The following is a 25,091-nucleotide window of genomic DNA, read 5'->3' as shown; positions in this document are numbered from 1 at the left end:
AAATGCAAAAAAAAGAAAAGAAAAAAGGCTGAATAAGACAGACGTTTATTTTGAAAGGAATTGAGCGGAAGTGGTGCTTGTTGTTCCGGCAAAAGGTGCAGAGTGGGCGTGTCCATGATGCCGACGTAAACACAACGCACTGACGAGATTATACCGAATCTTGGTCGTTTTGTGAAGAATATGTTTTAATGTGGACACATCATGGATCTATATATTAACGTCAAGGTCAATTTCAGGGGAAATTCCAAGAATTTCCTCCTGTCGGGATCCGAGACCAAGAGCTGGGACTCGATGGAGGCCATGGTAAGCTAATAGATAAAAACACACCTATCACTAAGCTAACAGCTAAACACACCTATCGCTAAGCTAACAGTTAAACACATCTATCACTAAGCTAACAGTTAAACACACATATCACGAAGCTAACAGCTAAACACACCTATCACAAAACGAACAGTTAAACACACCTATCACTGCTGATAGTGATTCATACATTGTGCTTTAGCAGCTAGAGACATATTAGCATGACTAATACACATGAAGTAGTTGAATTGATCCTTTTAACATGGCTGTCTGTACCATTTGCAAAAGGGAACTTTCCTCTCAAATGGACAGACTGGTCTTGGTCTTCTCGAAATAAAGTCACGTCACTGTCAGCATCTGTCATACACACAAATATGACTTGACCACTCTGTCGTGTGTGCAGGTGAAGCGCTCCTTTAGTTTGAGCAGCCTTCAGTTGACCTACTTTGACGAGGAGAACGAAGAGGTGACAACGTCTCTAACAATAACACTCATCACATTTACTGTACATGTATGACATAAATGCTACCCTTACATGAATTACATAAATGTTACCCTTGCATGAATTATACCATGAATATTACCTTTCCGTACAGTAAAACTGTAAATGATTCGTTGAATGTTATCTTTTAGTGCAGTGAAATAATGAAGTATTGCTTAGTACTGTATTATTGTTGCATCCATTGGAAGTGTATGTGTTGGTAGAAGCTGTCCAGTAAGATAACACCTTGTTGTTCTTGTTGTTCTGCTAGGTGTCCATCAACAGTCAAGGTAAGTCTCCAGCAGCTGTTTTTAGATGCTCTTTGCTAGCTCATCATATATACAGTAAATCCAAAGTGAAAACAAATTTTATGGTTTATATTATTTTTCAATACAGCATTTGCAATATCAGTGTTTACTGTCAGTGTTGTGGCTCACTGACTCGTGTTGAAAGAATGCATGTAGATTTCATCATCAAATTCGTGTTTCTGCTTTTCTTTCAGTGGAATATGAAGAGGCACTGAAGGTATGTTTCATTGCTTCATGCTAAAGAGATTTTTTACTCACACAGGACTTTATCTCCTATGGCTGTTCTTTCTTTCAGACCTTATCATTTGTTTTTAAATCTCTTCATGGACTGATGTCACTTTATCACTTACAAAAGCACGCATGCGTTAGTGTACACAATCGTTTATTTTTAGTATGTCATGTTCAACTAACTGCTTTTTCTTCCAGAGTGCAGCCAGGCAGGGAAATCGACTGCACATGAACGTGTACGAAACGCGTGGCCATCCTGCGAGGGTCTCCAGCTCCAAGGCCAGTGTTACAGAGCCAAAGAGGGGCTTCAGACCCCCTCAGCACTGTCCTACTCTTGCCCAGGTGGTCAGTCGCAAGGTTCAGGCTGCAGTGCCAGAACAAGGCATGGTAGGCATCCACTATATTTCTTTGAATGGCTTGTAAGCAGCAGTATTTCACCTTAGATGGACTTTGGTGATGGACCTTGGACAGAGGTCGGCAACCCACGGCTCTTCAGCCAGAATACACCCGAATTGGGAAAATGCACATTTTTGTCATGAGTTAAAAAAATCAGACTTTTTGTGAGACCGTGAATGCGTTCTGGCTGGTGATTGGATGAGTGTGAGGAATGGAGGGGAAGGTGGTGTTTGGTTGGCTTCCCCAACATGGTAAGCTAACCTTCAATGTATCAGCCAAAAAGAAACATGGGAGATTGAAATTCTGCACAGACAGAGTCCTTTGTCTTCAATGGCTTACATTTCTGCTTCATATGTTGCAAGAAACAACACAAAACGCTGAAAGAGGAAGATCATGCAATCCAACCTCCAATCTCCTGTAGAACATATGCTTATTGATCTGCATGTCTTTCCAATCAGGTGATGATGAAAGAAGTGAAAGGGACTAGAGAGGAAGACAAGACTCCTCCAGCCTGGTTCACATCTTACATGGAGAAGGTAGAATAATCACTTATTCCAAGCACAAGTTTGGCTGTGTGTCTGATGGCGTCTCCCCCCCACCATCTCCTCAGTTTAAAGACCAGGTGGTCCGCGAGGCTGTGGAGAAAATCTGCAGAGAGTTTTCTGGACAGTGCTGTATCCACAAGCCCCTGGGGGGAGGGGCTGAGGGAGCAGGGGGGAGTAGAGGGGAAGCAATAGCTGGAGCGGAGGTGGTACCTGAGATTTCTTCCTCGACCCTGCCTGGGGCTCCATCCTCTTCCACTCCTCCTTGCTCCTCCTGCAGAGGACAGACCACAGGTGGAGGCTACCAGTGCAGGTAGTTGAGGATCAATGATATCAGACACTAGGCATTTTATGAATTAATAGTATGTTAATAAATCCAGGATCAACAAAGTACTTATTTCAGTCAGTGAAATACTAATAGTAATATTACATAATATTGCCATTGGTTGTAAAGTATGCATTGCAGAGTAAGTCATGTGCACTGCATGAATAATTGCTTTTTCCTTTCAATATTCCGTCACAGTGTGTGTACATCGTGTACTCTATGCGAGCCTTGCAGTTTCTCTCATGACCCAAGTCACAATTTGGTGAGAGCCAGAACTCCCCTGTCTATCCCCGAGCATGGATCACCTGCCCCTGATCACAGCAGGTAAGGCACCCCCATGATGGGGCGAGTGTTCTATACTCATGGCGTTGCAGTAGATCCCTGCATATTCCTTTGACATTCACACAAACCTGCTAATTTGTTATCCAAAATATTATTTTAGTCTCTTGACTATAAAGTGGTAGTCATTATGTGATAAAGCTTCCAATATCAGCATATTATATAGATACATTATCATAATGTTGGTGTGAAATGACTTAATAGGGAGCATGTGTACCCAGTTCTCTCTACATTACAAATGCTGTACATTACATGTGAAGTAGCTTAAACCTGAGTTAATATATACCTCATTGAAAGCAGTACAATGTACTTTGTCCTTTTCTTGATATGACGGTGTTGCGTTCAGGTTCTACAGGCGAGGAGACCGCAGCTTCCGTAAGGCGGAGAAGCAACGTCTAAAAGCAGAAAAGCGCCTGCTGAAGGCCGAAGTCAAAGAGATCCGTAAACAGCTGAGGATGGAGAGACGTGGCATACAGTGGAGCTCCTCCCATCGCGATGGAAGCTCTTCTCCTGTCCTTCTTCAGCCTCGAGCATCACAGCACAGCAGCCCTGAGTAGGTGACCAAAGACCAGTCCATAAATAGCATTGGCATCGTTAGATGACACCATATTTGAACATGACTTGGAAGAAAACACATACAGGAGTGGAGAACCAGACTTTTGTATTCATCTGAGTCACAAAACAATGCAGAACATGATGCCTTGGACTCTTCAACTGTCCACAAAGTGAAACAAAAAGTCAAAATGATCAAAGTTGAAATAATGAGGGCAGTTGTAGCTGCGGCTACTGATTATCGATGAAAACAGATAAGCTTTATGTTTACACTGAGAGAATGGCACCTGCCATGATGCATAGTGTAGTACCAGGAAGTAGTGAAATACCGTAGATGCTGCTGCCATAAGTCCTATGGAGTGTTTTGATCTGACAACTCTTAAGTAACTTTGATCAAATACTACAGCGTCTGCTGAGACATTAACACAGCAGTAGATGTTCAACTTCCATGGAAAAAAGCCTCGTCACGAGCGAGTAACGTTGGGAACAGCAAGGCGGGTTGGATTGCAAGGTTTATAGCGTGCATAAAATACTGCCACATGTATTATTATTCACAGAAGCCATTTCATCGCTCACACTGGGGTACACTTCATATATACAATGACTAATACAATGAATACCATACAATTACTTTTTGGGCTTTAACCATGAAGGGACAAAGAGGTCCTCTTCCAAAATGGTAAAGTAACTCAGCAGGGTACATAGAGAGTGCATACGTACATCATAATAATAATAATAATTCATCCAAATAAAAAACAGAGAAATATGCAGTAAGTACACATCTCCTTTCATTTTCAACCAGGCGACCAAAGCGTCCCTGTCCCCTGATGGTTCCCACCATGACTGCTACATTTCTGGATGAGAACCTTCCTGATGGGACCCGCCTGCGTCCTGGGACCAAGTTCATCAAGTACTGGAAGATGAGGAACACCGGAACAATGAGTTGGAGCGCTGACACCAAGGTAAATAGATACTTTATTAAGCGTCAAGGTAAACATTAGTATATGATTTTCATCTGCAGCTTCACTTTCTTTTCACATCTGAGGTGGTTGGACAGAAGATTTGCTTGAAAGATAATATATTAATCCATAAGACATCGTAACACTTGGAAGGAGAAGAATGGATTGGCTTTAGTATAAACAAAGTGCTTGACAGTTCCCACACTGCTTGTGGTAAATAAGGGTACAACTCATCAAGTCTCTTAATGGAAGCATTTAGGAGAGGTTGTCATGTGACTATCCCAGGAATCGTGATTTTCCCCCCAAATTCTAAACTACGTTTCTTCAATGAAGTCATAGAAAGCAAGGCAGCCTTCACATTGCTTTGAAAGCCAGTAGAACAAATGCTAATAGGATGATTTCAAGCTTTACTACAAACCAAAGTCGATTTGTACTACTTTAGCATGAAGATGGGTAGTAGAAAACCATGACTAACTGGTTGGAGCCCCCCCCCCCCATTAATAACAGCATTGTGGCTAGTTTCTAGTAGTTTTTGAAGTGATGACAGTGATGACGTTGTACCTACTCCGATATTTGCTTCCTGCAGCTGAAGTTCATGTGGGGAAACCTGGCAGTGGGATCTGGAGATCGTTGGAGAGAAGTATCCGTTCCCTTTCTCCAGCCAGGACAGGTGAGATGCTAACGAGTTAGTCACTTCCTCCTACAGATGCTCCTGGTAGAACATCATCATCAGGGTCATTGTGCTTCCAAATGGAGCTTTGGCTGCTCTTTTTGCCAACACAATGTGGTGTCATCATGGAGTTACCCTTCCCACCTCATACTCTGATATTGTTTGCCTGTTGCTTATTAAACACATTGAAGCCATTTGCATGTTTCTTCACAAGGCAGTGGTGCTTTCACTGGCAACGTTAGCATGATCTGTGTTATTGGCTTGGAATGACGTGTCTTGTGCATGATCCTTTGCCAGGTCGGTATAGTGAGTGTAGCACTATGTGCTCCCTCAATGGACGGTTCCTACACCTCTCACTGGCGCCTGGCTCATGCTGGAGAGCAGTTTGGACCCAGGGTCTGGTGCAGCATTTTGGTTGACCCCCTGGCACCTGCCCCTATGTTGGCAGATGGGATACTTGTATCTCCCTGTGTCACGCCGCAGGTAAGAAAGCATGCAAAATGACTTGAAAAGTACGGTGTGCGACACAGACACTGTCTATCACTATTGAAGTAATACTGCACCAACAGGGTAAAAACCCACTGCCAAAGGGCGGTACAGCATCTAGAAAACAGCCTCCATTGGCGGTAGACAGCGGAGAAGAGTACTTCATCCCCTCTGTGGACCTGCTGACTGCACAGGTATTTATCTGCATTGTTAGAGTGTACTGACAGCCTCCTCGCAGCTAATGAGAATGGAGAGATTGAGTAAGAGCAGTAATCATGGAGAACCCATAACAGATACACCACATGTAGAAGATGTACTGTACAAGGTATCCCACATTGTGCAGGTTCATTTAATTCATAATTAATTCATTAAAAAAGTATATAAAGTATAATATATATATTTTAATGGTGCAGTCCAATGACCATCAATAAAAGCTCTTCAAAGGCCTCGTTTCCTTCAAAGCCACCAACAGACGGCTGTTTGAAATTAGCAAACACGGACATTATAAAATGACTGGAAGAATGTTTTCTTCTCTGTTGACGGCCTTGATGCTTCCAACCTTACTGGCATGGCAAGGAGATCCCACCTGAGATGTTTTCCACACAGCACAGTGAAGGGGCACCATCACCATCCTTCAGTGAAACAATGGAGCTTCCGATTGTACAGGGGCGTCAAACGGTGGGGATGTTGCAGGGGTCATCCATCATGACTGAAGGTGTACTAATGACTGGCTTACAGAGGAATGAGCTCACTCTTTTGGTCAACAAATACAATTCTAGCATCAATTTTTGCAGTCAACTGCTGTTAACATTGTGATGTGTGTATATTCACCATCACATGTGCGGCAACAGCAAACCATCTAACTGTCAAGTATGTGAGTATTGCAGTGGTATTGATCCTGCTGTTAAATACTCCCCTTCCCTTTTTCTCCTTTTCTTTTCTTCTCTCAGGATCTTCTCTCTTTCGAGTTGTTGGACATCAACATTGTTCAAGAGTTGGAGAGTGCCCCGAATAACACCCCAACAGGTAAGAAGATGTATATGTGTAATATTTGTGTATAATCTATACTAACATTTTGTGTATGTGCGGGAACGTTTGGGGGGGTGAGAGAGGCAGGGAGTACTTGCAGTGTTAGTGCAGACCTGCCAACATGTACACATTGTTCTTACTAAGCATGCACTTTGACACTTGAATATGCTTAGTTGCCTCACAGCTCTCCATATCCTTGCATTTTCATGCTTTCAGTATCAAGTTCACTCTGTACTGTACAAATACTGTAAAGAAATACTGTATATATGTAGATATGATCACTTTCTTAATACTTTTTCAAATCCTGGGTAGCAGGAAAGAAAATATAGACTGTGTATATGATTTATGTATGCAATAAATAAGGATGTATGTATGTGTATACACTGTGTAGTATATATGACTGTATGTGTAATACATATGAATTTATGTATAGACTATGTATGATGTTTATGAATGTATGTGTAATATACAGTATGTGTGTATATGAATGTGTAATATACAGTCTGTATATGTACTCATGCGGTCTTATTTGTATTTGTGTCTTTCAGACAGGACTCCCTGCATCTCTCCTCTTCCACAAGATGGCTACCTGCAGGACAAAGTCAGCCCCTCTTTGGGGCTGATCCAAGAAGAGACTGAAATGATCAATAGCATCATGGGTAAGCATTGATTACTGTTAATGATATTTATATTGAGACCCTGGTCTATGAATGTTGGCGTCTTGTTTTGTGAATGAAGAAAAGTTCTTTATGAGGATGATGTGTGCTTGTTGTCAGATGAAAGATGTTTTACTATGATACTGTGTGGCATCAGATGTTCCTCGTGAGGTGGTTTGTGCTGCGGAGGACAGTGGAGTCCCGGCACAAGAAGAGGGAGGAGAGGACATCAGTGGAACTCAGTTTGTTTGTGAGACGCTCATTCGCTCAATGACTTTGGAGGAAGCTCCTGATCACACCTTGATGCGGGGATCCTGCTCTGGTGCAGGTAAACATGCGGGAACCTGTTCTAATTCTCCTTATAATATCATAAAACAACCTTACATTCTGCATTAACTTTTGTATTATCTTAAGTTCATTAATTACATATTGTTCATGTATTACATTATGTATTGTATTGCATTGTATACATTTTGCTTGCTCACAGTGGTACGTCCGGCTGTTGAGGTTGGCTCCAGTGTGAAAAGTGATGAAATCCCGGACAGTAACACCGCTGCCAGCACCCACAACCCCACGAAACCTCCCGCTGTGCTGAAGTCATGCCTTCCATCCCCTCTTAAAGCCTCCCTACCTGCTCCTCTGTCTGTGATCCCAGCCCAAGTGGCTGGCCCCAGCTCAGTACCGATAGCACTTCACACTGCACCCACCCACTCCACACCTCTGGAGTGCACCACCATAGGTCAGTACAAAGACATGATATACAGTATATATATGACACATTATGGGGACCCACAGGGATGTTTATAATTCTATGTATATTTACTAGGGGTGTTCCGAATTATTGCAAATTATACCAGTTGTCCCCTTTTGATCCCAGCCGAAGCTGGGGGCCCGCACAGTGTGCAGCCCACCGCAAGGGAATGTGAGAAAGAAGCAGATGTCAACAAGGGAGGCAAAAAGAAAGAAAGAATGAGGAGTCGCTCATCCTCCACCTCCTCAGAGGATTACATCATCATCCTTCCTGACTGCTTTGACACCAGCCGGCCACTGGGAGAGTCCATGTACAGGTACACTATTTACCTTTGGACAATATTTACACTATATATTGTATGTATATGTATTCTATACAAACATGTTCACGCTGCATGCCTCTGTGGCTTTTAACGGAGACCTATTATGCTTTTTCCACTTTTCTGTCCTATAAATGTAGTTAGAATGTAATACTGTGTACATTACAATATGTAACATCCACTTTGTTTTGGACTAAATGTTCCAGCTCTGCTCTGTCACAACCTGGTGACACCCCAGCTAGTACCCACACAGACCCAGAAACCCTGACCTCTCAACTTGGTGCCAGTAACTCTCATGGAGAGGAACAGGGCAAAGCGCTGGAGGCCACAGCTGCAGGAACAGAGATGTTGAGCAACAGTAGCGCAAACGACATGCTTTGCACATCTCAGACGCTGGACGATGAGCCCCTGACACCTGAGGTCCTGATGCCACCTCCAGCCACTCTTGTAACAAGGTCAGGATGGATGTCATGCTCCATGGTGTGGATGAACATGTGCTGCCTGACATGCATGTGGCCTAAAGTGGATGTATTTTCACGTCCATAGTCCAGAGTGCATTGGAAAAGGAGTGGAAGAAGGTGCTGCAGCTGTGGAGGATGTGGAACACTCTGAACATTATCAAACTCATGATGGTAATATCCTGATGTTTGCATCACTGAAATGTTCTTGCAGTCAATCATATGCTTCTTCCAGCCTCTTCTGCTGAAAAGAAAGAGTCTGATGTTTCACATGCTACTGCAGCCCCAGATGAAGACACCGCTGAGGAGCCCAGGTAAGAAACGTGCACAAACGTGGTAGAAGAAACTTAAATAGGACCATTGGGAATTGTCCCCAATGTGTTGCCTGACAATCTGAAAACACGTTTTAAAACATGTATTGAGTTGTGGACGCATATATAGCATCTACACATCATAACAACAACAGAAAGCTTTCTAGATCTTCAACAATCTGCACGTATTCCAAATAGATTTTTTTGGATTTCCGTAAAGATGTTTCAGAGAAACGTGGCAAGGGAGGAGCTGCTTAATGATGTCAAGGGAGTTGGGAGCAGGAACAGCATTAGTAAGACATTTTGCCGTCATGCATTGAGACCCTGCAGTGCTAGCAAGATCAAAAAGACACATGTACACACCCGTGGGAACCTTTGACATGAAAACACCTGAATGACCCACACGAGGCTCACACAAGGTGTTGGCATGCATGAAGTGGACTGATCCAACACCAACATCCCTGGTGTCCAGCATTGTCTTGTCTGAACCTGAATGCCTCACAGCAGGTCATACAGGAGCAGTGTTACCTTTTATTGTATAACGGGTTTTGTATAACCATGATTGTAAAATGAACAGCATGGTATCCAAGGAAACGATGTTTGACCTTGCTGTGACCTGTGTCAGGCATGCAGGTGTCACCAGTGATCTGGTTAAAGGAGCTCTGTCAGTGGCCGCCTCCGCCTACAAAGCGCTGTTCACTGGACAAGGGCCCACGCAGGTATTTTATACTTTGCACATGATTTTACGAAGTCAACTTCACATGTTTGTCCTGTTTGATGTTTTTGTCAAATAATTGCCCTGCCGCTTTAGTGAATGTACCCAAAAATATATTTCAGCAATGTCAACCAAGTACCAAGCACCCAGTGGACGCGTGCACGCAGGACACCATGATGGCCGTGCTCCTGGAGATGGGCTTTGGGGACCGGCCCCTCAACCAGCGCTTGCTGAAGAAGCACAACTACAACCTGCTAGACGTTGTCAACGAACTCGTCCAGCTCACTGACAACGACTGGTACTCCACACGCTACTGACAAGTACACGCTGGTACCTTTCAAGTAGATCATACGCACCAATAGAAGTCAGAAGCAGAAAATACATACAATTAGTACATGCCCCAAGTAGAAAAATACACACTAATACAAGTCCTAGGCAAAAAAATACATTAGTTTAGTACACGCCCCAAGTAGAAAACACACATCAAGTCCTAAACAGAAAATACACAGACAGGTACAAGTACTAAGTAAAAAATACACACAATGAGTACAAGTCGGCTTGTATTGAAATGGTGTGATGTCAGCAGGGTGTCCAAGCACTTTTCAGCGGCTCATGGCTAGAGAAGCTCATGTCGTCACATGACCTTTATATATACAGCTGCTTTATTTGGCCCCACTCATCTTTGCCTTCCCCCTCCTTTTTTTGAGCTTCTTTAACTCAAACAGTTGGACAGAGATGAGCGTGAGAGAGCGGCACAAGTGGCAAGATCTTATCACTCTTCACAATAAAACACCCCGTAGACAACAACAAAATACATCTAAAAATACACTGACAATAAGTACTATTTTCTTGCTTTAATAGTCCACAACAAAAGGATTGGGTTTTGCTGCTCCGTAAAAAATGTCACATCATCAATGATCTGAAGTCTGTTGATTTACTGGCAGCGTAACGTAACACTTAGTACTCATTAAATACTACCATCTGTATTTAAATTAAAAAAATCACAAAAAAACACAAAACACTACAAACTGGGGTGGCTGGGCTGCCCCTTCGAGAAGAGGTGAGAAATATTGGCATCCAGGAGAAACCTGGAGTAGAAGCGCTGCTCCTCCCCATTGAGAGGAGCCAGATGCTGTCAGGGTGCCTCCAGGACACGTCCCGTCCCAACACGGAGGCGTTGAGGGCATGTCCAACCGGTAGGTCTCAGGAAAAACCCAGGACACGTTGGAGAGACTATGGCTGTGTTTGAATTCGGGGTCTGCATCCTACTGTGCCAGTAGCCTAAAGAAATTAATATTTAATCAATATTTAAGCTTGATTCTTTGATCTTTGCACCATAATGTTGACTTTTTAACGGCCGAATGGGAGCACGCAAAGAATGTTGGGACATGTGCAGGTTGGTTTGAATGCAGACTTCTTCTCAATGGAGAAGGAGGACACATTTTGAGGAGCCTTTGTGGACGTTCTAATTCAGACAGCCTTCGGGCAGCAAAATGATGTCATGCAGCCTACAAATGTGCACTTTTAGGATGCAGACCCCGAATTCAAACACAGCCTATGTCTCTCAACTGTCCTGGGGATCTCCTCGGGATCCACTAGGAGGAGCTAGACGCAATAGACAAGAAGTCTAGGCTTACCTGCTTATGCTGCTGCCCCCACGACCTGACCTTGAATAAGCAGGAGACGATGTGATAAAAATGCACCTTAGTTTATATGGACACGGTAGACCACATTTTACTTATATGGAGGTGGGAGACCATACTTTAGTTCATATGGAAGCGGTAGACTAAATGGTAGACCACACCTTAGTTTATATGGAGGCGGTAGACCACGCCTTAGTTAATATGGTGTAGATGTTAGTGTGGGCTTTTGGCAGCATGAAAGATGAAGCTGATGGTGATATAGTTTTGTAGATACACATGCTGCTGTGTTATTATGGCCATTGCTACTGTAGCTCATGGCCACCATATTGTGTCCCACTGCTTGCTTTCTGTGTGTAAACATAAAAATAAAAAAGTGGAGTGATTGAAATTGGGTGCTTTTGGTGAGGAAACATACACGCTGTAAGTGATTTTGTCTTTCTTGGTTAGCTTGCTAGGTGCTACTGTATGTGTTTGTACACGTCATGCTGAAAGGGGAATGAATATTTCTACTTTGTTCTCACGTAAAGGAAGAACGCCATCTTGCCCTGTACCCTATGTTTATTGTCAATGTTAGTACAATCAATAGTACACTACTGTCAATAGTACAAGTCAAATATCGAGGGATTAAATTGTGCTGAGGTGCACTTTGAAAATATGCTTGAATACTACTACTACTACAACTACTATAACACGGGCATGCACAAGCATTGTGTACAATGCCATGCTTTGACTTCAACATGTATATAGTTGGGACTTTTTCTATGTATATAATAGAAAGATTGTGTCACTATGATTATTGTATGATATAAATATGCATATTTGTGGATGATTGACAAGACCAAGATGTTTATTTTGAAAGACATTCCATTGAAAAACATTCATGTCTTTGATGGATGAATGATAATAAAGCTTGTTCTATCACGTAGAATCACATGGCACACACAATGCAAGCATACGCTATATCTATATTTCTATCTTTCAATATTCATATCCGCGCTGTGAGGGACTGGAAAGACTTTTTCTGTATTTGACGATGTGGATGTCTTTTCATTGTGTGTGTTAGTATTTCCTCTGTGATTTGTTCAAATCCTCATTAAGTTGGGACAAAAGTAATCCAAGACAATAAAATCATACTTACAACAACATAAGAGTGTATTTCAATAAATACATTTATACAGCTAGTACTAGCAAACTGTGGGTTTAAGTTAGTGTTTCAGCAATACTCCTATGTCCTATCTAGTATTTCAGAAAATTTCTCACATGGGTTCAAGTGATTCAAGAACCCACCTATGGCGGCATTGATTCTCTTCCTTGATTTCTCCATTCAAGTTCATGATGGAAGTCAGCTCCATCTTCACCCTCAGCTGCAGTTCAAATGTGTTCTGGTCGTCAAAACCAAAACTGTTCCCACCAAGTCAAATAACCAGGATGTCTGCTGGTTCCGGACTGGTTTACAGCTTCTGCATCAGGAATGGCACAACTTACAGTTCTCCCCACCTTCTTGTCCATCCCAGCTGATGCTACACAGAAGCTTGAAGTTCCACACATATCTCTTCAGACCACTGACAATAGAACTCCCCATGATCCAAATGTTCCTCACTGCTGTCCGTTGTTTTCATTATACCTTTAAAGGCACCCAAGTTATACACTGTTCCTCTTTTAACTTGACACAGACCACCACCTCTACTAGGCGCTACTATACGCCGATCCTGTTTTCTTATTGGCTGCCTTAAATTGACACAGACCACGGCCACTACATGCTACTTGTGGGAAACTGCTTTCCTTTCACTCACTCTGCTTCTTCTTAGACCGGGAATGTACCCCACCTCTCGCCCAAAGACAGCTGGGATAGGCTCCAGCATGCCCGTGGTATAGAAAATGAATGTATATGTATATATGTATATGTGTGTATATATATATATATATATATATATATGTATATGTGTGTGTGTGTGTGTGTGTGTGTGTGTGTCAGCCAGGGGCCATTTGCAGCCCACAGCTGCTTTGTCATTGGCTCTCGGCTTACTGTAAAAATGAAAGGAATTCTTGACATATGCTTGATATATCATATATATATGAGATACCTGCATTGTATGTATATATGAGATATCATGTTAAATGAAATTAATTGTTGCCATATGAGATCTCAAGTATGTAGGAGATATCATGTATGTATGAGAGCTCATGTATGTGTGAGACTTTATGTATGACTGAGATCCTGCATATATGAGATCTCATGTATATACTGTATGAGATATGTGTATATTAGATATCATGTATGGATGAGATCTCGTGCATGTATGAGATCTCGTGTATGTAGATATGGGATATCATACAGTATACTGGTGTAACATACAGGCTTCTACCCTTCATGACAGACGATGGTGTAAAAAGTAAAATCCTTAATGTCGTCGTCTATAAATAGATGATTATTTATTGATAGATGATTGATTTCCACGAGAAATAAATTGTATTTGTGCATCAAGCCAAAACAAACACCCCCCCACTTTAACAAACCCTGAAAAAAAGGTTAGCTTCCATTTCAAAGTGCAGACGTACACAATCACCTTCCATCATCTTTCCCTCACCACTGCTGTTTGTACTGCAAAGACTGAAAGACACATACACATTTCTATGTCAGATGTACAGTATCTGCTCTTGTACTACATATACATGTTGTACTTTAAGTATTTATATGTCAGATGTATTTGCTCTTGCACTGCATGTACATGTTGGAAGTGGCTTTACTGCTGATACCTACTGAGTATCTGTTGGGGATGTGTGCAGCATGGCCGACCTGTGTCTGCACGTTGCGATGAGGACTCTGCTGTCCAGCTAGAAGTCAAAAGTGTTGATACTGATGAAATGAGATTCCCAGCTCGTGTCAAAGCGTTCCACGTGAAAGTAAAGATGAGATAAGACGTTTAGCATCGGCTGCATTAGCAATCATTCCAGATAGATGGCTTCACATACTTTTGTGTTTTTCTTTCATGTTCCTGGGTTTGGTTGGTTAGAATCCTGAGTCCTTAGATGAATCATTCAATTCCAAGAGTGGACTACCTAACCAAATTAGCATATTAGCTAAGCATGGACGTCATGTCCCCTGCACTTTTTCAAAAGGCAGATTTGGTCCTCTGTCGTTTTTGGCATCCAAAAGCAACATTAAAGGGGACCTATTATGCTCGTTTTGCTATGAGTTGTGGACTCCCGTAGCGCAGCTGCACACCATAGCCCACACACAAAGCTTTCTAGATCTTGCAGAATCTGCACCTATTCAAGCTGGATTTCTCCTGATTAGCCTCCGGGCATGCCCACTCTAAGCACTCACGAGGACTTGCGAAGTACTGCTGAACCCCACTTTGTCATTGTGTAGGTATAGGAGTTGTTTACAGAATACAGTACAGTGAAGAAAATAAGTATTTGAACACCCTGCTATTTTGCTATTTCTCCCACTTAGAAATCATGGAGGGGTCTGAAATTTTCATCGTAGGTGCATGTCCACTGTGAGAGAGATAAACTAAAAAGAAAAATCCAGAAATCACAATGCATGATTTTTTAACAATTTATTTGTGTGATACAGCTGCAAATAAGTATTTGAACACCTGTGTATCATCTAGAATTCTGACCCTGAAAGACCTGTTAGTCTGCCCATTAGAAGTCCACCTGCACTCCATGTATCATCCTGAATCAGATGCACCTGTTTGAGGTCGTTAGCTGCATAAAGACACCTGTCCACCCCATACAATCAGTAAGACTTTAACTTGTAACATGGCGAAGACCAAAGAGCTGTCCAAAGACACCAGAGACAAAATTGTACACCTCCACAAGGCTGGAAAGGGCTACGGAGCAATTACCAAGCAGCTTGGTGAAAAAAGGTCCACTGTTGGAGCTATCATTAGAAAATGGAAGAAGCTAAACATGACGGTCAATCTCAATCGGAGTGGAGCCCCATGCAAGATATCACCTCGTGGGGTCTCAATGATTCTAAGAAAGGTGAGGAATCAGCCCAGAACTACACGACAGGACTTGGTCAATGACCTGAAAAGAGCTGGGACCACCGTTTCCAAGGTTACTGTAGGTAATACACTAAGACGTCATGATGTGAAATCATGCATGGCACGAAAGGTTCCCCTGCTTAAACCAGCACATGTCAAGGCCCGTCTTAAGTTTGCATATGACCATTTGGATGATACAGAGGAGTCATGGGAGAAAGTTTTATGGTCAGATGAGACCAAAATAGAACTTTTTGGTCATAATTCCAATAAGCGTGTTTGGAGGAAGAAGAATGAAGAGTACAATCCGAAGAACACCATCCCTACTGTGAAGCATGGGGGTGGTAGCATCATGCTTTGGGGGTGTTTTTCTGCACATGGGACAGGACGAGTGCACTGCATTAAAGAGAGGATGACTGGGGCCGTGTATTGTGAGATTTTGGGGAACAACCTCCTTCCCTCTGTCAGAGCATTGAAGATGGGTCGTGGCTGGGTCTTCCAACACGACAACGACCCGAAGCACACAGCCAGGAAAACCAAGGAGTGGCTCCGTAAGAAGCATATCAAGGTTCTAGCATGGCCCAGCCAGTCTCCAGACCTGAACCCAATCGAAAATCTTTGGAGGGAGCTCAAACTCCGTGTTTCTCAGCGACAGCCCAGAAACCTGACTGATCTAGAGAAGATCTGTGTGGAGGAGTGGGCCAAGATCCCTCCTGCAGTGTGTGCAAACCTGGTGAAAAACTACAGGAAACGTTTGACCTCTGTAATAGCAAACAAAGGCTACTGTACCAAATATTAACATTCATTTTCTCAGGTGTTCAAATACTTATTAGCAGCTGTATCACACAAATAAATTGTTAAAAAATCATGCATTGTGATTTCTGGATTTTTCTTTTTAGTTTATCTCTCTCACAGTGGACATGCACCTACGATGAAAATTTCAGACCCCTCCATGATTTGTAAGTGGGAGAAATAGCAAAATAGCAGGGTGTTCAAATACTTATTTTCTTCACTGTATATATACACGGTATATACTGATACTATAATACTACCTGGTTGTTCCTTCGCTGCACTGGATTCAATTGCATGGCAGCTCGTCTCATTTTCTTGCAACATCTACAAAGAAAGAGAAGTAATAATAATATGAATTATGAAAGAAACATAGGAAAATGAACACAGTACATACAGTGGGGTGAAAAAGTCTTTGCCCCTTCCTGATTTCTTTTTTTTTGCAAGTTTGTCACACTTCAATGTTTCGGATCATCAAAAAAATGTAAATATTAATCACTGACAATACAACTCAACATCAAATGCAGCTTAGATTAGAAAGCTACATGGCCCTGTATGGAAAAAGTCATTGTTCAAACATAACTTATAGTAAGTGAGATGAATGTGTAAAAGTTTCTAAAGCTTCGAGACTCCAGCCAACCTCAGTGAGAGCCATTAACCCCAAATGACCAAAACATAGAACAGTGGTGAACCTTCCCAGGAGCGGCCAGCCGACCAAAATCACCCCAAGAGCGCAACCACGCCTCATCTGAGAGGTCACAAAAGACCCCACAACAACATCCTGAGCTCAGTCCTATTGAGATGCTGCCTTCAAAAGGCGCTTCATGCAGGAAAAGCCTCCAATGCGGCCGTCACAATAATTCCTCCACAGTGCTGGAAGAGACTCATTGCAATTTATCACAAATGTTTGATTGCACTTGTTGCTGCTAAGGTTGGCCAATCACTTATTAGCTTGAGTGCCATCCCTTTTTCACACCACTGCATGAATGAATTGCACTTCATAGGAATATAAAAGTAGGAATTGGCGTTGAGTTTACAGTAGATGTTGACTTTGTAAAAGTATACCTATAAAAGTTTAGTGGTGTAGTGGTTAGAACGGAAGGCTGGGGTTGAGCAACGTGATACATGTACTTTATATGTCTGACAGGAAGTACGCTTGACCTCATGCAGGAGTGTCACATGTCCTTGTTTTAATAATCAAGTAGACCAAGCAGAGTGCTGATGAAGGACACATCTTCTTCACAATGACTTGGATAACTCTTATGACAAACTACACAGCATCCCTGACTACCATATCATATACTGTACCATTCTACTCCATACAGTACCACCACATAGCATCCATATATTCTACTCTATACAGTAAATGAGTGAATCTTCAGTCTTCTTTGAGCACCCATGATTCAGGGTTCAATAGGTCAGTAAGTCAGTGAGTCAATGAGTCCGTGAAAATGGCGTGTTTGTCAAGCTCATGTGAGGAAGAGGAAAATAATTGATTTAAGGCAGTGCATCTCAAAAAGTAGGGCAGGAGCCATAGGAATTGGATTATGAGGGGGGACCTGCCAACATGGAGGAATTTGTGGTACTCAAGATGCAATTACAATTATGCTTTGCTGTATTGATAGAAATACTACACTGATAGAAATACATGCCCTTACTGTATAGTAAGAGGTGCACTGTGATTGACATGTTAGCTGCTTTCCTTGTTTCATTAACCTAGCAGTAGCCAGAGTGGATGAGAGTCAGTGAGTTCATGGAGATGTGTACTCATGATTCCAGAGTCAGTAAAAAAATTCACACCCTTTGAACGACTCGTTCATGACCTAATGACACATGCAATACTGTATAAAATGTGTATTTTAATAAACTATTACCTGCTGTTTGTCTCTCGCCATCCTACGATCCAATAAACTCTGACGCCGTCTGGCTTCCCAGTGCATGGCTGCCATCTTACCAGCACCTGGATAATTCCCAGTAAATGTTGGCAACTGGTCAATAATGAGCTTTTCTCCTTTTAGACAGGCGGTGAAGTCAGGGATGAATATGTTGGTTGACAGTTGACAGCATCGGGACTACAATCAACCACAAGGCTCAGATCATTGAGCTAAATATCATAAAAATATACCAACTAACATGCATTTCTCCCACTGACTGGTGTACCAGTAAGAAAACACATACCAGTGTGTGGTATAGCAGTAAGAAAGTGTAGGGGGATACTCACGCAGTGTGTGTTGGGCTGTGGTTGATTGAGAGAGGAGAGCAGGCTGCTGTGTGACCTCTTTAGTGTCCAGGAAACATAATGCTCTCTTGCTGCGCCGCTTTAAAGGGCTAGTTGGGATTGTTTGACAGGAAGTTGTATGACATCCTCCATCTCCTGCATCCTTCTGTCGGACCAGGAAGATTCCGCCTGAGCTTGATGTAAACAAATGAGATTTCAATATTTATTCATTCACCCCCGTTGCATGCTGTCATCTATCCGTAGTTGTGTGTGACTTAGTCACAGCAGTCTGTATTCACTTGTGTAGACATTGTGGAAGACGCACACAAGAATGGACAGCTGACAGCATGCAGTGTTGGTAAAGTCAACAGAAAGAAATGCTGGTGACGAATATTTTCTATCCCCTCCTGCTCCAAATTAGCACAACAACAGAACATCAAATAAAAAATATATACAGAGTAAATCTTGTCAAATCAAAAATTGTTTTGATCAAATATGCAATCAGATCAAATTGGTAAAATGAAGTGGATTATCCTACAATTCTTAGGGTAAATGTAAGTCATTGATAAGTTTACTATATTGCGGTGTTCTCAGTTGCTGTTACACATACCCACCAGAGGAGGGCGCTACTCGCCAACCGCATTGACTCATGTTAACAGAATAAACAGCATCATATGTTATTCGCTCTTCAGTTGTGCTCATTTTAAAAATAACTTTGAAAGGCGCTGGCCGAGATAAAATTACAAATAACTTTTTACATTTATAAGAGGACGAAGATGCAACAAATCGTGTATGTTTGTGTGCAATGCCAACCAAGATGGAGGATGATATCGCACTCCTCTTCCAAAGACACTTGGAACATGTGCTATATACCATCCAAACCTCTAGCAATACATCAGCAGAGTATCATCAATCCATGCTGAACACTCACTGACAGTATTGTATTACAGCATTGTGTTACAGTATTGTGTTACAACGTTGTGTATATTTTATATACAGCATGTGTAAATACTGTATACGTCCATTACATGTTCCACTTTCCACTATCCCACTTTTGTGTAACTGGATGATGGATAAATTGATCCAGGATAGCCAAGATATCCTGGTTTAATCCCTTATCCTAGTTTTATGCAATAGGCTTTAGGTGTAAGTAAACACTCGGCAGTGAGACACACCCACCATACACACACCCTTCAGTAAGAAAACACACTCCCTTCCTCCTTGCAGCATTCGTGTTGACGGACCAGAGTCCACGAATAAAGCACCTTCACACTTGCAGCACCACTTACCAGTACGTAAGTCTTTCTATATGCTATACATACCTGAAACAATGTATCTGTGTCTGATATGTACGTATATATATGTATATATCATGGAATCAATGTAAGTAGAGAAGTAAGTAGATAGTAGCACCACTACTACTTTAGTCTTTTCTAAATTCTACTACTTTGTGTTGTCACAGTGTTACTCTATTATTATTATTATTATTATTATTATTATTATTATTATTGCTTCTTTAGAATGAATATAACATCTAAAGCAAGAAGTGTGTTGTCTCTGCTCCTCCCAATCTCACCTGCAGCAGCACATCAGCAGACCTTGTGAGCCCGCAGCCGCATTCCTGCAGCTTTTGTTCAGACATGTCACGCTACACTTTTGGTCTGGAGCCTCTCTCCTGCCACACCTGGAATAAAGACAGAACACGTAGGTAGCAAAGTCAACCTGTGTGCACACGCAAAAGGAGAAAAAAAAGCATGGCCAGAAATGGAGGCTATAATGACTGGGAGAACATCCCGATCCTATGCATGCATGGGTTTTCCACGGGTACTCCCACGTTCCATAAACATGGTAGCTTAACTGGAAACACTAAATTGTCCATAGGTATGAATGTGAGTGTGAACCACTCCAGGGTGTACCTTGCCTCTCGCCCCAGGTCATCTGGGATAGGCTCCAGCATACCCACTTGACCATAGTCGTAGAGCAATATGTTGTTTAGCCTCACTCAGCGTGTGGAAGTGCTGAAATGACTGGAAGCTGTCAAATGCAATACGCAAAAATTGTGCATGTTTGCTTCCGTGCAGAGATCGCAGTGAGCCCCAACAACAATGTGGTGAACATTTATGAGAAGAAAGGAAAGGAATGGGTGAAGATCCATGAGCTGAATGAACACAGTGGCCGAATCACAGGTACAATCTTTAGGGTAGTGACCAATTCCAGCAATATGACTGCAGGGCAGACCAAATATTTATTCTTTTTACTTTCATTTCATAATCACCTTTCCAGGAATTGACTGGGCACCCGTGTCCAATCGTATTGTGACCTGCGCATCTGACCGCAATGCCTATGTGTGGACCCTGAAGGACGGCTCGTGGAAGCCCACCCTGGTCCTGGTGCGCATCAACCGTGCAGCCACCTGTGTCAAGTGGTCACCTTTGGAAAATAAGTTTGCCCTGGGCAGTGGAGCTCGTCTCATCTCCGTCTGCTACTTTGAGAAGGAGAATGACTGGTAAAAGGCCAAGACATTATAAAGCATTGGAAAAGGGGAATAAAAGCCTAGTAATAACTGCATAGATATATATCTAATAGACAAAGCATTCTATTCCATGCAGAAGTAGGGCAATTATGTTGCTATGGCCGAATGATACATGAAATTGAAGTACTACAAGGATTTTCAATGTGCAAGTATTTGAAAAAGTGCTCTAAGTGTAAATGTCCGAGGTGAATGCGTGCTTGAAAGGCTCTTCCTCTTCAGGTGGTTGAGTAAGCACATCAAGAAGCCCATTCGCTCCACGGTTCTGAGCTTGGATTGGCATCCCAACAACATCCTTTTGGCAGCCGGCTCTGCAGACCTTCACTGCAGGTACCTTGACTTTTTGAAGTATTATTGTATATAATGTACAGTTTATTATATGGTTTATATACATGTTATTATTGTATAGGCAAGGGTCAGCAAACCACAGCTCCAGAGCCGCATGTGGCTTTTCAGCCTCTTTGTTGTGGCTCCCTTTGCAATGCAAAGTATTTAACGCCCAAACTTGTTGGGGCCAGAGTAAACATGTTTGTCAACAAATGTAAACAGATTTAACATTTTTATTCACACATATTTATGTACATTTATCTTCCACATTCCGCAAGATCCGGGCTGCACAGTGGTCGAGTGGTTAGCGCAGACCTCACAGCTAGGAGACCTGGGTTCAATTCCACCCTCGGCCATCTCTGTGTGGAGTTTGCATGTTCTCCCCGTGCAGGCGTGGGTTTTCTCCGGGTACTCCGGTTTCCTCCCACATTCCAAAAACATGCTAGGTTAATCGGCGACTCCAAATTGTCCATAGGTATGAATGTGAGTGTGAATGGTTGTTTGTCTATATGTGCCCTGTGATTGGCTGGCGACCAGTCCAGGGTGTACCACGCCTCTCACCCAAAGACAGCTGGGATAGGCTCCAGCACCCTGCGCGAACCTTGTGAGGATAAGCGGTAGAAAATGAATGAATGAATGAATGAATGAATGAATGAATGAATGAATGAATGAATGAATGAATGAATGAATGAATGAATGAATGAATGAATTAGCAATATCCGATACTAGCAAGAGTACTCTATCAACTGCACTTTTTTGCCTCTGAGCTACTTTGATGCCCCACTAAATCATGGGAATTTTTGCACATTTCTTCAGGCATCAGGTATAAACTTTTGAAAGTTTATAAGATATTGTTTTTGAATTATGTTTTACGACTCCAGTCTATTTTCCTTTAGTGAGCGAGGGGGTAAAATGGCTCTTTTGATAGGAAAGATTGTCGACCCCTGGTATCGTCCTATTGTGTTTTCTATCACTGGAAAGCATGACTTCCATCACAGGAGATTTCTGCTCATTTAAAAATAGTATAGATTTACAGTATAGTGTAGCATAGCGTATATTGTATAGATGATAATATGTAAGACTGTGATAATATGTAAAACTGTGGACTTGTATGCTACGTATATACTGTGTGCAGTGTATATTGTGTAGATCAAGTGTGTTTGCAAACGTGTGTTTATGAAACAGTCCTGTCACATGCTCAAAAGGGTGAAATTTGAACTCTGTAGGATTTTCTCCGCCTACATCAAGGACATTGAGGACAAGCCCGGGCCCACTGCCTGGGGGGCCAAAATGCCTTTTGGGGAGGTGATGTTAGAGAAGAAGGACTGTGGAGGCTGGGTGCATAGTGTCTCCTTCTCCCCCAGTGGAGACCAGCTGGCCTGGGTGGCCCACAACAGCAGCATCAGTGTGGCCGACGCCAGCAGCGGGAAGCAGTAAGTGCTACCTGACACATGATTGACAGCCGTGTAGAAAGCCATATACAGATTCATGTGGTACAGAGGGTGAAAAAAATCATCTTAAATATGAATAAAAGTTGGAATGGAATAGTGTATATTAGTTACAGTGTTAAAAAGGCGTTTAGCGCTAGAATCAGTGTCACTGTTGAGGTACCCGAGTGTAACAATCCAGCAGTTCTTAAAGGGGACCTATAGGATGAACTAGTTCATGATATGCATTACACCGACTCGTTCACTGATGCTTTCTCGATCTTTTGCTGATGTCCTTCCTATCCAGGACAACCCAGCTGACCTTGGAGAGTCTTCCACTGCTAAGTGTCCTCTACGTCAGCCCCACTCACATCGTTGCTGCCGTAAGTATCAAGTTCCCACCTTTTTGTACATGGAATCTGTAAGCCCTCCAGCATTCATTAGCTTTCTCTCATCTTTATCCTCTTTTAATGATGTTCATTTTTACTTCCATGGTGATGACTTTCCTTTTCTTTTCCACACTGCCACTTGGGGAAACATACGTGTTTTATATTAAGCAACACCGGTGGCAGATCACTGCTTTTGAAAACATGGCGGTGCTTAAATGGTGGATGAACCAGTACTTACCAAAGGAAAACGTACACATTTTATCCAAAAATAATTCTATTTTTAGGGCTGCATGGCGATCATGTGGTTAGCGCGCAGACCTCACATGTAGGAGACCTGGGTTCAATTCCATCCTTGGCCATCTTTGTGTGGAGTTTGCATGTTCTCCCCGTGCATGCGTGGGTTTTCTCCGGGTACTTCAGTTTCCTCCCACATTTCCCCCTCCTTCCAAAAACATGATGGGTTAATAGGTGACTCCAAATTGTCCATAGGTATGAATGTGAGTGTGAATGGTTGTTTGTCTATATGTGCCCTGTGATTGGCTAGTAACCAGTCCAGGGTGTACAACTGCCTCTCGCCCAAGACAGCTGGGATAGGCTCTAACCCTTGTGAGGAAAAGCGGTGAATGAATGAATGAATGAATGAATGAATAATCCCTTTTTTAATTTTTTTTTAATTACTAATTACTATTACTATTATTACTATTTACTAATTGAATTACTACTACATTACATTCTTCTGGATTCTGGTGTATGCTTGCGGCCCCGCCTCCACCCACCCAGACAAAGAGACTGTACAACTGACAAAACACAACAAGTCAGCTGTTGAAAGCATTGAAAATATCAACCGACAAGGTGCATTTGTGTCTTTCAGGGACACGACTGTTGTCCCTACCAGTTCACCTACAAAGGAGCAGGTGCTCTAGAATTTGTAAAGAAACTGGACATTCCCAAGCAATCTTCCAAAGGCGGCATTTCGGCCATGCAGCACTTCCGTAACCTGGATAAGAAGGCCACTGATGACAACAGCAACGAGTTGGACACCCTGCACCAGAACAGTATCACGTAAGACTGTTTCTTCTACTTCGTTATCTATTGAGTCCATTTTCATGTCAGTCTTCATCCACCTTTATTCATGTGTTGGTCATCTGTAGTATCAAAAATAGGTTTTTCATAATTTGCTGTGATACAGTATCACAATAAACAATAAAGCTTGGGATGAATAATACAACAACTGACATCATTGTAAAGATAACCAGAATTTCAAGACTGTTAACGAAGTGTGGAGTCCATCAACTTCCCTGGAGACACTTAACCTTCAAACCTTCGTCCTTTGTAGGCAGCTGTGTGTGGTAAAGGGAACAGACCAAGTGGACAAGTACAGCAGTGTGGGTCTGGATGGAGCCATGGTCATCTGGGATTTTAAGGTACAATAGATACAGTATGCTAGACATGGAATGTGCCATCACATGATGGAACGTGCCATCACACAGTCATGATTTCATGTTGTCATGTCTGAGGCTTATTTGGCAATTCAATGTTGATTGATATTTATTGTGTATTGGAATGTTTAGCATCGAGGTGATGCATGATATTTTGATGGAGTCTAATGTTTGTGCTTGATTTGCAGAACTGAGGCAAAGACAGCTGTGGTCACACCAGGAATACTACTGCAAGACTTCTGTGCTGTGGATTACAATTGGATATTAGATTAGAAGTCTTGTCATGTATTTGTCAATAAAATGTTTTTTGTCATACTCTCCCTTCTTGCTTATTGCATATTGTAGTTTTTGGAGTCATGAAAGAGTCGTTCAAAATTTGTAAGAAAACAAGACTGAATCGTGATTCACGGTAGTTGTGTGCAATTAAAGAAGGAAACCGGGTAAGGTGTCATTGATTGCGGTACTGTTACTCTAACTCTTTGCTTCTCAAATAGCAGGGAGTCAATGAC

General features: G+C 42.3%; 2 protein-coding genes and 1 long non-coding RNA gene across 4 annotated transcripts; 2 read left to right on the top strand and 1 right to left on the bottom strand.

The window, feature by feature from the left end:
* The first annotated feature begins 93 nt into the window (after positions 1-93).
* nbr1b (NBR1 autophagy cargo receptor b) lies at positions 94-12,639 on the top strand. Its single transcript, XM_058049921.2, has 23 exons — positions 94-303; positions 707-769; positions 1,056-1,074; positions 1,287-1,309; positions 1,519-1,707; positions 2,175-2,252; positions 2,327-2,571; positions 2,782-2,907; positions 3,269-3,475; positions 4,277-4,436; positions 5,020-5,103; positions 5,401-5,586; positions 5,673-5,783; positions 6,540-6,615; positions 7,167-7,277; positions 7,432-7,602; positions 7,762-8,013; positions 8,152-8,341; positions 8,551-8,799; positions 8,891-8,976; positions 9,038-9,116; positions 9,739-9,832; positions 9,951-12,639. The coding sequence occupies exons 1-23, from the start codon at positions 202-204 to the stop codon at positions 10,143-10,145; spliced, it is 3,096 nt and encodes a 1,031-aa protein (XP_057905904.2). The 5' UTR covers positions 94-201; the 3' UTR covers positions 10,146-12,639.
* A 1,253-nt stretch (positions 12,640-13,892) lies between these two features.
* Positions 13,893-18,646, bottom strand: LOC144901904 (uncharacterized). Its single transcript, XR_013630064.1, has 5 exons — positions 18,474-18,646; positions 18,127-18,212; positions 16,516-16,579; positions 14,233-14,306; positions 13,893-14,082 (listed from the first exon to the last, which is right to left on the bottom strand). It is a non-coding gene; the product is annotated as an uncharacterized LOC144901904 (long non-coding RNA).
* Positions 18,647-19,658: 1,012 nt separating this feature from the next.
* On the top strand, positions 19,659-24,897 carry LOC131103226 (actin-related protein 2/3 complex subunit 1A-A). Of its 2 annotated transcripts, none has more exons than XM_058049332.2 (10): positions 19,659-19,761; positions 20,053-20,174; positions 20,552-20,656; positions 20,754-20,976; positions 21,223-21,330; positions 22,554-22,760; positions 23,062-23,137; positions 24,015-24,205; positions 24,480-24,567; positions 24,771-24,897. In XM_058049332.2, the coding sequence occupies exons 2-10, from the start codon at positions 20,111-20,113 to the stop codon at positions 24,774-24,776; spliced, it is 1,068 nt and encodes a 355-aa protein (XP_057905315.2). In that variant the 5' UTR covers positions 19,659-19,761; positions 20,053-20,110; the 3' UTR covers positions 24,777-24,897. The 2 variants fall into 2 exon arrangements, with proteins under 2 accessions (XP_057905315.2, XP_078653245.1); XM_078797119.1 differs by having other exon boundaries at positions 19,707-19,765.
* Positions 24,898-25,091: the final 194 nt, after the last annotated feature.

This window comes from Doryrhamphus excisus, linkage group LG16 (assembly GCF_037039965.1).
Source record: "Doryrhamphus excisus strain RoL-2023G ecotype Guam linkage group LG16, RoL_Dexc_Guam_v1.1, whole genome shotgun sequence".
Lineage (NCBI taxonomy): Eukaryota > Metazoa > Chordata > Actinopteri > Syngnathiformes > Syngnathidae > Doryrhamphus > Doryrhamphus excisus.
This window is presented reverse-complemented; position numbering and strand designations above follow the sequence as displayed.

Excerpts from the sequence above, each read along its gene's own strand:
- nbr1b (XM_058049921.2), top strand. The coding sequence starts at position 202 with ATGGATCTATATATTAACGTCAAGGTCAATTTCAGGGGAAATTCCAAG. Across the intron at positions 1,708-2,174 it reads CAGTGCCAGAACAAGGCATG|GTGATGATGAAAGAAGTGAA; the intron begins GTAGGCATCCAC and ends CTTTCCAATCAG. Across the intron at positions 6,616-7,166 it reads CCCGAATAACACCCCAACAG|ACAGGACTCCCTGCATCTCT; the intron begins GTAAGAAGATGT and ends TGTGTCTTTCAG.
- LOC131103226 (XM_058049332.2), top strand. The coding sequence starts at position 20,111 with ATGTCACGCTACACTTTTGGTCTGGAGCCTCTCTCCTGCCACACCTGG. Across the intron at positions 21,331-22,553 it reads TCTGCAGACCTTCACTGCAG|GATTTTCTCCGCCTACATCA; the intron begins GTACCTTGACTT and ends TGAACTCTGTAG. Across the intron at positions 22,761-23,061 it reads GACGCCAGCAGCGGGAAGCA|GACAACCCAGCTGACCTTGG; the intron begins GTAAGTGCTACC and ends CTTCCTATCCAG.